Raw genomic sequence first — 16,570 nt, forward strand, 5'->3', positions numbered from 1 at the left:
ACGCTATTCCCTCTGCCTGGAAAAACCGCTAAGTTGTTCTTTAAGGCTCCAGTCAGACGTCACCCACTCTTCCCTAACTCCTCCAGGCAAAGGCACTCCCTCAGCACCTTTTATATGTCTGGTATACAGTATCCCTCATAACACTGAGCAGTCATGTTGCTGTGTCTATCTGAGTGCATGTATTTGGAACTAAAATCTTGATTTAAAAAGCGCCTTCAAAAGAGACTCTAGTTCAAGTTTGCCCTCCAGCTCCCAGCATAACAGTGGACACACTGAATGACTGAACTTCTGTCATTAATTCCAAGGTTTGATTTCATATACTGTCACAGTGCGAGTTTATTAAGCAGCATACATACCAGACGTTGGATTGAGAGAATGTGTGCTCATCACATCTGTCCATGTCATTACTCTGCCTAAAATCTTTCAAAAGGATAAAGGTTAGGCTTCTTAACACTAGATACCAAGTTCTTCATGTCACGACCGTTGCTTGTCTTCCTAGTTGTATTTCTTGCCACTCTTCACCTTGCGTGCTGTGCTGTGCTGTGATACAAATTGTTCATAGTTGTGTTTCTTGAAGGACTGTCCACCTCTTCTCGTCCTGCTGCTTCCGGGCGTTTGCCTGGTGGCCCCTTGCTGCTGCTCTCCGTCTGACTAGCTCCTGTCCGTGCACAGAGCAGAGTAAGAGTCCCTAACGCTTTGTAAAAACACTTGTTTTTCAGCCAAATAACATCACAAATATCTTTGGACTGAACTAAAATAGGAATGTACACAAATCCCTCATCATTAGAAAGTCCTGCTTGGACCAAAGCTGATTACAGTTACTATATTTAGAAATTATGACATGAAATTATTTACTGCAAACCGTGATGCTACTTGATTTGTTGAAGTCTTGTTGAGAGGACCCTACCTTCTTTCTTCCTCACTGTGTGTGTGACTGTCTTCTGTGGGGCAGGAATTCCCAGTCTCATATGTATGTGGTGCCATTCTTCCTAATCACCTCGATATATCATTAGAAAAACTGTATCGGTTCAATAATTTCACTCAGCTGAAATCACAAAATTTGGGATGCCTCATTTGTGCCAGGCATTGAGGGTCCAAGGAGTTATGAGACAACATGTTGAGTATAAACTGTTATAGGAATTGCAGTTAAAACAGCAAATTATACATGGCAGTTACGAAAGGCTTCATGAAATGTGCAAGGTACGTAGCATGTTCAGAATTATCTATCTTCAGTAAAAGGGACAGAAATGAGGGAATGATGGTATGCAAAAGAAAGACCTCGAAGGTCAAGCTAAGAAATGTGGATCTTATCCTGGATGAGGTGACCACCTAAATCACATTTGCATTTTAAGAAACCACTGTGTATTCACAGTGAACACTTTGTTAGGCAAGAGAAAAATTTATCTTGTGGATTAGATCCCATTTGGTGTAGGGGTAACCTTATAATTTATCATCCAAATTCAACACACTTCCGAGAGTGGAAAGAGGCACCCTTAATCATAATAAGTATTTATAAATAGAGACTGTCCTAAGTGAGGAAGACATCTGGCCACCCTGATTTGGCAAAGTAGAACCTATAAATGGAAGCTCCCTATTCTGGAACTACCATTTTCCAGTCACTGGACTGCAGTACACTAGAAGATGGTATACCTGTTGATGTACAGGTCTGTTAATCACATGGGAAAAAAAACCCCAAGATTCCTCGGTTTTTTTCATGAATGTCTGTCCTTAACCACAAAAGGAGAGTGAGCCTTGCCACCAGTACAGTGTGTGCTCTGGCTAGATGTAGGGACGAATGGACGAGCCCACCAGAGAGGAAGGGTGGAAAGAGGGCCGTCTAGAAATACTGTGTTTAAGAGCATTATAAACTCTAAAGCACCACACAATGTCCTTTTCATTCAACTTGTCCCTCACTGGGTTTGGTGGTGACTTTATTACCAACGTAACTGCCTTCTCACCCACCAGAATTCATTCTAGTACAATTCGATAATAGAACACTTTGAAAATGATTGTGATAATAATGTACTATTATTTCCTTAAATAACTTACCTTTCACTAAGTATCTTGCTCTTATTTTCTGTTCCCTTAGATGTTAATATTTGAGGTTACAGTATTATGCCCTCCATTAATAATGAAAAAGAATACAAATATTCTGATTAGTAATTTTCTCCTTTCAGTATGAGAAAGAGATTACTGTCATCAACACAGCAGTGGCATGTTCCAATAATTCAAGAAATGGAATATTCGACTTGCCAGTAACCCCAGGAGAAGAACTGGAAGTCATTGACACCACGGAAGAAAATCTCGTGATTTGTCGCAATTCTAAAGGCAAATGTAAGTTATTGGGTTAGTAACTATAAGATTTCAATCACTGTTTTAAAAAAAAAAAACAAAGCATTATAACTTTTAGTAACAGTAATTTTTGTCTCCACAGATGGGTATGTGCTAATTGAACATCTAGATTTCAAGTAAGTAGTTTGATTTTACATGTCAGTCATAAATTCTAGATGCTTAATGTATTATTGTGTCTGTGAGTCTCAGATATATTTAAATTCAGGAAAAAGTTTTAACTAGCCAGTGCCCTCCTCTGTGAGGATTACTTGAAACAGACTTCTCTACAGAGCATATTACAAACATTTCAAAGGAGCATAAGAACACTAAAAATCTCCTACTCACTACTCCACGGACCTGTGTTTCAAAATGTGCCTCTTTTTCAGGCATCAAGGCTGCTCACCTTAGGAAGATCCGGATTGAATGGTATAGGCTGCTCGAGTGAGAACACACGCCTCAGTCCTGCCTCACATCAGTTTATGTGAGATGGTAGAAACCCGTGGAAACTTTCTTTGGACCTTAGAAGAGAAAAACAAACCCTCCACATTCAGGTGTTGGTTTGACTCCTACACGGTTATCTTTCAGTGTCTAACTGCTGGCTCAAGAGAATGTGAAACCGTCTGTGTTGGCATTGGAGCGCTTGTTTAATGAGCCATGGCCAAAGTTAGAAATCACGCCTTACGGCTCCCAGTCAGTTGTGCAGATGGTGACTGCTTCTAATATTAGTACACATGTGTTTATAATTTCTATAAGATGCTTTGCATTTAAATTGGGTATAATTTAATTCTGAAAAGTAAATAGTATACCCAATGTCTTAAATACTCCAATTTAAGGTATCATCTTTTATCACAAAAGTAAAATCAAATGTGCTCAAAATTGGTTTCTTTAGCAGTGTTCCCAAGTTCACCCAACATCATTTTAAGTGCCTAAACAGATTTAACAAAATGTAAATAATGCATATGCTGTATCAGCTTAAAACAACCATTTAACTTATTTTAGACAACAGGATATTACAAACACCTAGTCAAATAAAAAAATTCATTTAGTTTTACTTATATCAAAGTAAAGGAAAATAAACAAGCTGAGCTATATTTTTCAAAAATACTCTATTTTTTAAGCTTCTAGGTTCTTTTATCTTCTTTTTCCAAATGGCACTTGCCAGTAAAGGCCAAGCTTGTTCTATAAGGATCAAAGGCCATCACGGAGGTTAGAATAATAGGTAACGAGATTATTACAAATAACAATTATGACAAACAGCGGATGAATGAAATGGTTTAACTGATAAGGTAACACTGAAGCTTGGTCTTTAAACACATGTGTATTTACTAGACAGGACACAGAAATGGAAAATCCACGTTCTGCCTGGGGACTAGGAAAGAATTCAAGGTAAAAGGAGTAATAGAGTAGGAACCATTCTAATTCTTAAGCATGCCAGATGTTTAGAGAGAGAAAGGGAAAAAAATCACAGCAATATGGTTGATAAATGAGAAGAGACTTATTCTAGGCAAAAGAGCACTAGACCTTAAGACAGTACAGAAGCCCTATTAGAGGGGAAGGTGAGAGGAACAGAAATTTCTCTTCTGGATGATGAGATTAAGGCTGGTCCCCAGGACTGGGAATACATTTCTGCTGGGACTTCCCAGAATTAAATGTACTGCTCAGGCAGAGGCAGAATAGTCAGGCACCTGAGCCCTCTCCCACACTCCAGGGCAAGACCTGCCACAGTGGGCACTGTAGAAGATGAGGACAAGCGGGGCCCATAGGCAGGTGGTAAGTGAGGGAGTGCAGTGTTGAGTAGAGACATTCATGCAGTCATCCTAAACAAAAACCATGTATCACTCTTGCCACCTCACCAAAACATGAAGTACTTTCAATCGTGCAGTGGGACTCAGCTTTACCTGACTTAGGTCTGTCCCACGCACATCTATCGCATCACATGGCCTCTTATCGTCATTCCATGACTCAGCTCGGAGTCAGGGTTGTTGTCAGGCTGTAAGGTAATAATATGAATAAAAATGTCCTAAATCCTTAAATACTGCATAAGTGTTATTATTTTAACCCTCCCAGACTTCACACAATATTACAGAGCTACAGCAATCAAAACAGCATGGTACTGGTACAAAAACAGACATATGGATCAATGGACCAGAATAGAGAGCCCAAAAATAAACTCAAAATGGCTTTAAGACTTAAACATAAGACAAGACACTAAATCTCCTAGAAGAAAACACAAGCAAAACAGCTGACCTAAATCTTAGCCATGTTCTCCTAGGGCAGTCTACCCAGCAATAGAAGTAAAAGCAAAAATAAACAAATGGGACCTAATTAAACTTATAAGCTTTTTGTACAGCACAGAAAACCGTAAGCAAAACAAAAAGCCTACAAAATGGGAGAAAATATTTGCAAGTGATGAGACTGACAAGGGTTTAATTTCCAGAATATATAAACAGCTCATACAACTTAATAACAAAAAAAAAGCCCAATCCAAAATTGGGCAGAAGACCTAAACAAACAATTCTCTGGTGGAGACATACAAATGGCCAACAGGCACATGAAAAATGCTCAATATTGCTAATTATCAGAAAGGCGAATCAAAACTACGATGAGGTATCACCTCACACCAGTCAGAACGGCCGTCATTAGAGAGTCAACAAATGATAAATGCTGGAGAGGGTCTGGAGGAAAGGGAGCCCTCCTACAATGCTGGTGGGAATGAAGTTTGGTGCAGCCACTATGGGATACAGTATAGATTCCTCAAAAAAACTAAAACAGACTTACCATATGATCCAGCACTCCCACTCCTGGGCATATATATCCAGAGGGAACCTTAGTTCAAAAAGATACATGCACTCCAATGTTCATAGCAGTAGCACTGTTTACAATAGCCAAGACATGGAAGCAACCTAAATGTCCATCGACAGATGATGCCTGAATAAAGAAGTTGGGGTATATTTATACAATGGAATACTATTTGGCCATAGAAAAGAATAAAATAATGCCATTTGCAGCAACATGGATGGACCTGGAGACTGTCATTCTAAGTGAAGTAAGCCAGAAAGAAAAATACCATATGATAACACTTACATGGAATCTAAAAAAAAGTAGACAAATGAACTTATATACAAAACAGACAGACTCAAAGACATAGAAAACAACTTATGGTTACCAGAGGGGAAGGAGGTGGGAAAGGATAAACTAGGAGTTAGAGATTTGCAGATACTAATAGATATATACAGAATAGATAAACAACAAGCTCATGCTGTGCAGAGCAAGGAACTATATTCAATATCTTGTAGTAACTTACGGTGAAAAAGAATATGGAAGTGAATATATGTATGTTCATATATGACTGAAGCATTATGCTGTACACCAGAAATTGACACAACATTGTAAACTGACTATACTTCAATTAAAAAAGAAATATATATACACACATACATACATACAGGAAAAAAGTGTTACTTTAGTTCCCAGACCTTCTTCTTAAGTTAGATGTTGAAAACAAAAATAGGTTTTTGAAATTCAAATCTTAAGACTGGAAAGAATGACTAGGATGTAACAATTTTACATAGATATATTTAATAGGTTTTTGAAACTGATCATTTTTCTATATATTTAAAGTATAAATCACTTGGTCTAATATAAACTAGCACCTAATTACTACTCATTAATATGGAATATATTTTTAAGAAAAATTATTCCATCCAAATCAACGTCATTTCTATTTTGCTGTCATCCACATTTCTTCCATTGTTTAAATCACACTGAATTGCAATGAAACCAAATTTCACACACTTGAATGATCTGCAAGGTTAATGTAAACATTGTAACTAAAATTTCAGTGATGTCCCAAGCAGATGTCATTTCTCTCCTAGAAACCCTAATCTAGCATAAAGTTTCAATAGAAAGACTTGAGTTTCTGTTTTACTTTTTAACTCTGCATAAAACAGTACCAGTAAAGATGACAACATTCTGTCAGATGAAAGATAGCACACAAAGAAAGGTACCTGGCCCTAACAGGGGCTGACAATGACCCCTCCTTCAAGCCAGCCACCAGCAACCTGTTAACACGCACCAGCAAAGCCATCCCTTCCTCCTTCTGAGTACCTCTGTGACACACTTGGTCTTCCAAGTCGGCACAGCATCCTCTTGACCAGGGCCTCTCCTGCACATGTTCAGAACTTTTAAAACAGATTCTAGGGGGAAGAATAGGAAAAGAAAAAAAATCAATATATAATGACAAATGCCTATGAAGTGGTTGTTTCTCGGTAACAGGGTTAGGATGATTTTTTCAGCTTCTTCAAACTTCCTGTACTTCTCAGATTTCCTACAATAAGCATCAATTCACCCATGCAATTTAGGAAATAAAGGAAAAACATTTTCACTAATAAAAGCAAGTCTGTTCTCTTCAAAGTTTGTATAAAACTAATTGAAATCTTACATATCTTGACCCTGATGTGTTTTTAAAGACAGATGGCATACAATTTTTCAAAAAGCTCCTTCTAGATAAACATGGGAGGTGACCACCAGAAGCACGCAGGATCACATGTACGTTGCTTGTTCTCTATTCTCAGCAGCCTTTAATGTAAAATGCTGTTGTAAGCCTGAGGTCGACTAGGCCTTTCCCTTCCTATCCTACAGTAAGCAGAATTTTGGCCTCCAGGATCTTCATATGCTGGAGTTTTAATACCTGTAAATATGTGACTTGGCCAAAGGGACTTTACAGAAGAAACTAAGTTTGCTAACCAGCTGACCTTAAAATGGAGATTATCCAAGTGAGCCCTATTAAATATGGGCCCTTACAATCAGAAGAGGAAGGCAGAAGTGTCAGTCAGCCAGAGAGATCTAGGGAACAAGACGCAGGAGACATGTGAAGCGGGAGCCCCCTCTTACTGGCTTCAAAGGCCAGGGAATGATGGTGGTCCCTGGAAGCTGTAAATGATCCCTAGCCGAGAGCCAGAAAGGACACAGGACCTCAGTCCCACAGCAGCACAGAACTAAATTCCCCATCAACCTGAATGAGCCTCAAAAACAGATTCTGCCCCAGAGCCCAGCCCTATCAATGCCTTGGTTTTCAGCCTGTGTAAGTTAGGGCAGAAAAACCAGCTAAGCCCACTGCTGACTTTTGTGTTGTTTAAGTCACTAGGTTTGTCATAACTTTGTATGGCAGCAACAGAACACTAATACAACAGCTACAGTCTGAAACTGCAGGGTACAACAAGGGGGGCAAAAGTGCACGACGGCGTGGCCTCTCCAAGGAACCACAGGCAGCCTTTCACTACAGCAGCTTTCCCTCAAACTATTAACTGACATGCGGAATATTAGCTTAATGACTGAACAGAAACAAAACAGCTTTCAAAGTAACCAGAGATTTTAATTTGATTTTGTGATAAAAAAAAAAAGCTTAGAAGCAATCGGACAAGCTGCTTTTCTCTTCTGTGTTTGTTACCTATGAGTTTGTAGAGTGCAAATATTAACTAGGGAGAACCTACAACTGAAACACTATGTAATTCAAGAAGACATCTTTACCACATAGTTACTGGAAGACAAGCCTTCTCACTGATCATTTAACACTCACAGAAAATATGTAACAAACAAAACTGAAATTTGAATCTGTGGTTATTAAAACACAAAAGCACTAGGAGTCTGCTCTTTTTTTTTTAACTTCCTGAAACAAGTTATAAAAATGATTCCAATTTCAACAGTTAAATTATTTTAATAGCTGTCACCAAATGCTTCAGTAGGTAAATATATCAGCCTATGGAATTCTTTTTTCAAAGATGGGCTAGGAAAGAATGAATGCAAAATGTTCTTGAAAATTCTTGAACAATTAATACCCGATCTTACATTTTCTTGAGTGTCATGGACATAACCTAATGGCTATCAACTTTCAGTTTTGTTTGTTGCAATCAAAAGTCACTGTATATTTAAGCACACATGATACAGAACACAAGCATCCTTGCTAAAATACTACTGTGCTCAGAGCTCACAGTTCTAGGACAATTTTACATCAGACGCTCAAAACACTGTACAACCAATAGATTTCTGTGAACAGTCTTAAGAGAAAGATGTATTTTGGTACATTAAGGCAGCTTCAACCAACATCTTAAAATTTCTGAGTATTTGTTGCAACAAAAGACAAATTTGATATTTGAATATTAGATATTTTCAAGAAATTTTAAAAGTCACTTAGAATAATACCATAATTTGTGAAACTGTGGTCTTAAACATTTTTACCACTACATTCTTACCACGTAAGACTTACCTAAAATCAAGATACTCATCCTATCAGTATCAAAGATATCTATAAAAAAAAAAAAGGAAGGGATTTACATTAAATATGATGAGAAATCCTATATTTAAACAAGGGCCTTCGAACAGTTTCTCACACACAACTGTGAGGTAGGTTATTATCCACATTTTGTAGCTTAAAAAACTAAATGAGGTTAATATGACTTGCTGCTACCACAGCAGCCAAACTGAGAATCAGATTCCAAATCAGATTTTGTTCTTTGCTCTCCATTATTTATTTTCTTTACAAACTTTTTAAAGGGTTGAAATAAAAAGACTGCTATTCACTGCATTCATTTTAAAAACAGGCAGCCAAACTTTCACCAAGGTGACTTACTCAAAAAGTAAAGCAACATAAAAGAAATAAAAAACACATCTGGTGAACAACTTCTGACAATGATGGGGAGGTCTGGCCAAAGGAACCCGAAGACAAAGAGGCAAAAGCAAACAATGTGGCGCACAGATTTAAGGGAAAATGAGAGGAATTAGGAAAAAAATACAGTTCAAACAAGTTTTTGACTAATTATTATTCCTATAATTTGAGAAGTCACAATTAATTAAGCTGTTTTTGTTTTTTTTAGTGAATGAGTTTCTCTTTTCCACTTCAGGAAAACATTATGCCTAGAAAATGGCCTTTCTTTGTAACAAAACTTAAAAAGGACTTTTAACTGTGAAAAATACATGCCTAAATTAGCAGCAAAAAATTAACCATGCAATTCTCCTTGGCCAGAATTTTCCTATTCCTTCCCTGAAATTTTAAATCAACACAAACCAGCAAACCTCAAATTAAAAAAAAACAAACCACACTGTATGAACCCTGTCAAAATCCTATGTATGTTCAAAAAGGTTGTCATGCTAGGACATTCTGCAAATACTTAACTTTTTTCCTGGAAAGTGCACTCTACTCTGGGATTTCCTTAATTGCACTTTTTAAAATGTGACTTAAATCTACCTACCCTGCTTGTCCAAATAATCATGAGCTACTTCCATAGCATCTGAACTGCTTTCGATGGAAACAGCAGTTACCAGAAGTCACACACACCGTCATGGCCGCAAACGGGCACTGCTGTGCAAGGCTGGCAGTAAACATTAACATTTGTTCACTAGATTAATACAGGCCCACAGTCTGGTGACTTCTGGACTCAGCCTGATCCTTATCAGGTGATGGCTGGAAAAGTTTAATTAAAACTCAATGTAGTCTAGACTGTGGGTCCTGTTCTTTAATGTTATTACCGTTCAGCGGCATCAAATGCATCATAATTATACACAGGAAAGGCTAGTCAGGATGCCAGCAACCTGTTGAAATAATATATAATTTTTAAAGCTCAAACATAAATTACATTTCCAATATTTTTAAGATCTGGAAGAATCCATGTCAAGCCAATAATAATTAGGTAGTCTGCAAATAGAAATATACTCTGTGAAAATAGTGTCTTACCTAATATATGCATATAAAGTGAAAAATTATCAATCTGTATATTAAATTTAGATAAGCCTAATTCAGATTAACAGTCAAAAACTATGATGAGATAGGGTTTGGGGCTAGTGCTAAAAACTACTGTGCTCTAAGAGTTGTGTAAATAAAATTAAGGGAAGAATCGTGTCCTAAGAAGTTTCTTCAGTATTTTTTAAGCACCCTCAGTAACTTAGAAGTTCTTCACATGAATCAATATGCTACTCATAAATACTTAGTGATAATTACATCTACTTAGTACAATCAACTGGTTCAAATAATTGAAACTAAAATATAATCAGTTAAGACTACTTTACGTCACTCTGAGACCTGAAAGCGATACATCTGTTTGTTTTTAGTACTCAACTGCTCAGCGATTTCAGTGACTCAAACTGTCCCCCCCAGAGGAAGGGAGCGCACAAAGCGCAGTGGTCATCACTGAACACCTGAGCAGCATGAAAGCTTTGTGGAGAGCTTTCTGGTCCTGCTTTCTCGTCTGGAAAATGGTGACTCACAAGGTTACTGTAACGTGTTAAATAGGCTAATGGGTATGGAGGGTCTCTGGATCTAAAAATCACTATTAAAATGTATGGAACACTTCCATCACTCCAAATGAGTCTCTTTTGCTTTGCGGCAAGTACACGTGATGTCTTAACATGTTTGGTTTCTGGAAGATTTTTGCCATTTGTATTCCAGGGGGCAGCTGTATTTAGAAAAATATTCAAGTATATACCTTCAAAATGGCTCACCAAACACAGACCACTCACACTAGTATAAAAAGTGAACACTAACACAAATCATATGAAAAGGCAGAAGACAGACTTTAAAGCTCAAAGGTAACTCAGAGGTCTTTTAATCTACCCCTCCCACTTTAGAGGTTACAAAAACGAGGCCCAACACAGGATGTGATTAACAGATTGCACATATCCCTCATCCAGAATATTATCGAGTCTCTGAGAACTATTATTAAAATAAATTGCACTCCCTATTTAAAAAGTCACAGAGTGACAGAATGACCAGGTAAAGAAATGCCAGAAAGAAAAGGTGGAGGTCTTTAAAAATAAATAAAAACACATAAAACTGTGAACATGTCTAGCATTTAGATACTAAGATTTCACAGTCATTAACAGGATTTAAATTATTAACCAGTGAACAGACAAAGATGCAGTGTCTATGGTAGGCATATTTCAAGATCTTATATTTTATAAATGAAAGGTACATTGCTTATATTAACTCAGTATACTGTATATTTACAAAAAATGCAAATAGTCAAAAAACCTGTTACAGCTGTCTGTGATTATTTTCTCAGTTATGCCTCACCTAATATAAAAGTCAATCTGTATTCCCTGAGTACAAACTGGCTAGGGAATAAGAGAAAGCGAGCCCAGGAGCACGTGACTGTCAAGGGACGCCTACTTGCCGAGAGGAGAACTGCCTGTACTACATATACCCAATTCCCTAGCAGAATACTGTTACTTCTGAACAACTTAGGCCCCTGCATTCTCTTCAGAGTTGGCTAGTATCGAGGAATGCAAACTCTAGAGGTTACAAAAGTGTCTCAAAAGTTTGTTGACCAAAACAAAAACCCAGATTTGTAATAGTCTGCCTCCCTCCCTCCTAATATAGTTAATCTGGGATGTTGTTTGTTCCTACATTAAAGAATAATAAGAATTAGATCTAAATATGGTGTCCTATATAAAAGTTTTTAGAAACTGTTCACTGACTACACTTTTTAAAGAATCAATGACATTGACTCATTACCCATAGAACCGGAAGCATTAATCACTAGTCTCTTAGGCCATTTTACAAGTAATCTTGTTTAAAGGTTTTCAGTTATCCATCCAACACAAAAAGGAATAAATTTTGCTCCCCCAAAATACTATAACCTGGTTAAGAAAATCAAGGTGCCAAGAAACAAACTGCAGACATACAAATTCCACTCGTCCAGCATCCGCTCAAGATGACTGTCTACAAGTTAAAATGAAATTATTCTGATTTTGAACCAGATTCTAACAACTGATAATAGAAAAGGAAATCTTAATTTTATTCTTAACTACTCTATAACTTTGGCAACCTGGTACAATAATTTTCTTAAAATAGTATTAGCCAAATGTGCTTTGTCCCAGAGGATAGTGAGTTTAAAACCATAGTTAAATTAATCTGGACAAAGCAGGATTAAACAAAGTCAGATGACTTTCTTTTTTTCACAGAAGGACTGGTCAAAGTCTCTACCACTCAAATCCTTTGTTGTCCTCAAGCAGGAGTTCACATGTATCATTTTCCAAGCCTGCTCACTGAAATCCCTTTTCTGCAAAGCATCTCACAGAATACAGTTTGGGAAATGCAATTCCAGAACCATTATGGAATCCATTTCCATGATATAGCTAAGACTTACCTACAGCCTAAGAATAGAAGCTCTCCTCCAGAAACTTAACAGGAAGAAACTGTTCCTGCCCCAGGTCTGTCCACCACATACCACAACCACAACTGATCAGTTTCAAGACTGAAACGTGGGACTTCAGCAACTGACTCTTTCCCTCTCCCTGCCTATTAGCAACCAAGAGCCTCCTGTGAAAATGTCCTAGCCCCCATTATGCTGGACTGAGCCTCCTGTAATCTTCTCTCTACAAACCAATGTGCCACACCATCTACATTCAGTGAATAGCTGTGCTTTACAAACTTAAGCATACAGGAGCCAAAACTGTGACCCTTAGTTCTCCGTCAATTCAGTAGGTAACTATCAAAATGTAGATATTTATAAATGCTGGCAAGAGTGAGAAAATAGCAAATAATTTTTTTAACTCTTAAAAAACATGATAATCATCCACATAAAGCAATTTTGGTTGAATAAGTTTCTAGTATCTGATTCACTAGGCTACAGAAGCTAAAATGCCACCAGATTCCTTCCTGCTGTTTCTCTGACTTCAGAGCTGTTAGGAGTTTTGTCACTGGTAATAAAGATTCAGATTAATTCCTCATTTTGAAGGTTACCCCATTCCTAGGAAAATATTATAAGGTGGCCCTGTTTTTCCCAAAAGAGGTATTCCGACGTTTGTTGAGGCCAACATTGTGCCATATCTATCTTGCACATACATGAGACTAACGCAGCAGGACTGCCTATCTCTATAAAAATAATCACACAAGTACCCTATGCGGCCACTAGATGGCAATCTTTCAAAAGGTTAAACTTGGAACATTTCAACAGCAACCCCACCTTCCTTCCCAAATTGGCAAACGAGGACTCCCTGTATTTTGATATTAAGAAGTCAGACTTAAAAGTCATGTAACATCATTTTTTAAAAGTTCTACAAAACAATATGATGTGATACACTGCAAACTCCTGACTCAAAATTCTTTAAATAAAGACAGACATACTTGTCTTCCATAAACCTAGGAGAAACTTGGTTTAACATTCTCATTTGCTTCTTGGTAGAAAACACATTATTTTTGGCAAAGAGAAACCTGTCAAGGCAATGTCACTTTTGTTTTCAAGAGCTTAACCTTTTCTAGGGTAAGTCCGTGAACTACATTGTTAATTACAACATATTAAACAAAACAAATAAATACAAATTAGATAAATTAGATAATTTAAAAATTAAATATTTTTACTAAAACAAAATACAATCAATGGGCTATATCTACCCTGCTGTATACAGGGCTTTAAAGCCTTTTTTAAAAAAACCTGCATAAAGCAAAACAAACAAAAAAGTTTGGTTTTCCTTTAAAAGCACTGGTGTGTGAATACATATATGCATATATGTAAACAACACATATATTCAAGACAGAATTTTTTTTTTTATGTTTAAGGCTTTCTTGCCTTAACAGGTTCAACAGTGAAGGTCACAGCCTACCAAGCTTTGGAAGTACACAAAAGCCCTTAGGGCCAGAATAATGTTTTCAAATTGGATGGCTAACAACCAAGATATAGAGCAAAGAAAGAGAACCAGAAAAGATTTCAAAGCTAAGTCAATTAGTCACTAAGGATCAAACAATAAACAAAGACAAAGGTGACTAGGGAAGGTGAGGGAGGGGTGTGACAGCAAAAACAAACTCTGGATGAAAAATTAGCATTGTGGGATACAACCGGACAGATTGGGACACACAGACAGACAGACAGACAGACAGAGGACACACACACACACACACACACTCCCCCTGCCCCTCACCACAACACACAATAAGAGATCAAAGATAAAGAGTTTCTTTTAAGGGACTGTCGACATTTTGCTTTGTTTCATTTAACTGTCTATTTTATCATGCTTGATGAAGTACAAAAATAAATAGAGCTAAAAAGAATTTGAAAAAGGTAGATTCTGAAGGTAGCTGTAAAATGATTTAAGTTTATGAAAAAGACAAACGTTGCTGCAATGTCAGATGTTCCAGCACTGAGTAAAACCTTGAAGGCTCTTAAATATGTTATTCAGGGAAATCTCAAAATAAAAATCTCTAGTTGGCCACAGCTGTTTTTAAGGAACCTGGAAATCATGGTTACCTGTTTCAAGACCACAGCCCTTCTGCTGAACATGGGGCAATCTTTGCAAAAACTGCTAGAAGAACTTGGGTTTCTGAAATTTAGGGGGCTGGCTCTTAAGCTTTCAACATTTAAATACTACCTTACTAATGGCTGTGTTATTTTTTAATCTTATGCATAAACACGGCCTAAAGCCTGCTGAAATTTAGGAAGCAAACTGGATTTACCTACATGAAACAGGAAAGCAAGAAGGTGTTGCCAAACCGCCCTCTGAATGAGATGGTGCATTAATCATCTGTAGCAAATCCACAATTTTAGATTAACAATAATTTTCATTGATATTCACCTATTAAAGAGACTGCCTGTGTGAATTTATCATAGGCAAAATAGAATTACAGGTCTACAGTAAATAAAATGTCACACTTTTTTGTTTTCAGTAGTTTCAACTGAATGTCCCCTGGAGATAGTCACGTCTCTGAACCAGTACTGCAGGGTATGTGATATCCGTAAGTAAAACAATAATTTAAAGAATACATGTGATTTTCACAGTGCAGTAACAGAAAGACAGAAACTAGGAAAACGTCGTCAGCGGGCTAAAGTAGTGATCAGACTGGCACACATTTCAAAAAAATCCATGGTGTGACTGCCCAGGCGGGGTGGAACTGAAGACAGTGTGCTTGCCGTCAAGGAGCCCGTGAGAGAGCCAGAGAGGGAATGGCTCTCTGCGGTTACAGAATCCAAACTTGACCTCGGTCTGTGTAAGCCAGCTGCAGAGCAGGACCGCTGAGGTGTTGAGGAACCAGACCTCTGTTCCACCACCTCATCTGAAAGGGACCAAAGAAGAGCAATTTATACGAAAGGTGTATTTGCTTGAACCCTTCCTATGAAGATATTATATTCAGAATATTAAGTGGTAAACACCTGAGCAAGGACAACTTGACAACAAACGTCAGGTTTCAGTGCTTCAGGAGCAGGGGTGGCAGTAGCCCCTTCCCTCCCCCAATCAGAACACTAATCACTAAGCGATCACAGCACTTCCATACGATCAAAACGTGACCCCTAAATCTGTCTCAACGTGGTAGTCAACAGTAACCTTGAAACCCAACTAATACCCCTTACATCTGAAGAAAACACATCTTCGGAGGGTTATTTTCTTGCGGCAGATGAACAAAAATTCATTAAGATAAAAATAAGATACCATTGCACAGTAGTTCTGATCCTTCACTGAACACTGCAATTGCCTAGGGGAAGGGGCCAAGGGAAATCCTGTTAAAACGCACATTCCCAGTTTCCCAGGACCCATCTCCAGAGATTCTAATTTGCTAGGTCTGGGAGACTTATAAATCTTAATAAAACTGGGTAATTTTGATGAAGATGGTCTGGGGACCACATAAACACAGCTATTGCTGATGGCAGTTCAAGAATAAAGTTTAAATGCTGTTTAAAACAACTTCCCTAACTCTGAACTCAGTTTTTCTCTGGTTCCATCTAGCAGTGGTTTATTCTGCTTGTATCTCACTTGGGCCTCTGAATGGAATAAGCACATTTGCTCAGCCAGGTTTGACTCTTGGCACACGCTAAGTCTTTGGACACGACCACCTCCCCTGACTCCTTTGCCTCCTGGATGGCCATGGGCACTGGAATCCAACCCAAGTCCCAGGAGAAGTCAATCTGATCACCATGGCCACCCAAGATGAAAGAAGCTGATGAACAGGGAAGATGGATATTACAACGCTTACAGATAAAATATGAATGGAGAAATGTGACAAAGAATCTAACAACACAGCTAATTTTAGGTAAAAACTGCTTTCCTGTTGTTCCTTAATTTGCTTCACAGACAACACTTCAAATTACTTTTTTATACCAAGGAAGCACTTCTCTCAGAGAAGTACTGGATTAGAGATTTTCCACATGTCTTCAATCCTTTTTGTTTCACTTACATTTTTAGTTAAACCTAGATTACTTAAAAACCAGTACAGAAGACCTACCCACCATGTCTCTGAGATGGTTTCAACATCTTGTCA

General features: G+C 37.8%; 2 protein-coding genes across 6 annotated transcripts in view; one reads left to right on the forward strand and one right to left on the reverse strand.

The window, feature by feature from the left end:
* Positions 1 to 4,364, forward strand: part of FYB2 (FYN binding protein 2) — a 99,396-nt gene extending 95,032 nt beyond the window's left edge. For all 3 annotated transcript variants that reach the window (XM_072974365.1, XM_072974364.1, XM_072974366.1), the window contains 3 exons: positions 2,178 to 2,334; positions 2,435 to 2,468; positions 2,718 to 4,364. In XM_072974365.1, the coding sequence (XP_072830466.1) occupies positions 2,178 to 2,334; positions 2,435 to 2,468; positions 2,718 to 2,739 (213 nt within the window). In that variant the 3' untranslated portion in view covers positions 2,740 to 4,364. The remainder of the gene's footprint in view (positions 1 to 2,177; positions 2,335 to 2,434; positions 2,469 to 2,717) is intronic.
* PRKAA2 (protein kinase AMP-activated catalytic subunit alpha 2) overlaps positions 319 to 16,570 on the reverse strand; it is a 65,646-nt gene continuing 49,394 nt past the window's right edge. Inside the window, exons 9-14 of one of the 3 annotated variants that reach the window (XM_072974369.1) lie at positions 6,339 to 15,370; positions 5,110 to 5,259; positions 4,230 to 4,321; positions 2,735 to 2,849; positions 908 to 1,045; positions 319 to 658 (exon numbers count right to left, since the gene is read on the reverse strand). In XM_072974369.1, coding sequence (XP_072830470.1) covers positions 15,132 to 15,370 — 239 coding nt within the window. In that variant the 3' untranslated portion in view covers positions 319 to 658; positions 908 to 1,045; positions 2,735 to 2,849; ... (1 more) ...; positions 5,110 to 5,259; positions 6,339 to 15,131. The remainder of the gene's footprint in view (positions 659 to 907; positions 1,046 to 2,734; positions 2,850 to 4,229; positions 4,322 to 5,109; positions 5,260 to 6,338; positions 15,371 to 16,570) is intronic. The other 2 variants (XM_072974367.1, XM_072974368.1) reach the window with 2 other exon arrangements.

Source organism: Vicugna pacos, chromosome 13 (assembly GCF_048564905.1).
Source record: "Vicugna pacos chromosome 13, VicPac4, whole genome shotgun sequence".
Taxonomy (NCBI): domain Eukaryota; kingdom Metazoa; phylum Chordata; class Mammalia; order Artiodactyla; family Camelidae; genus Vicugna; species Vicugna pacos.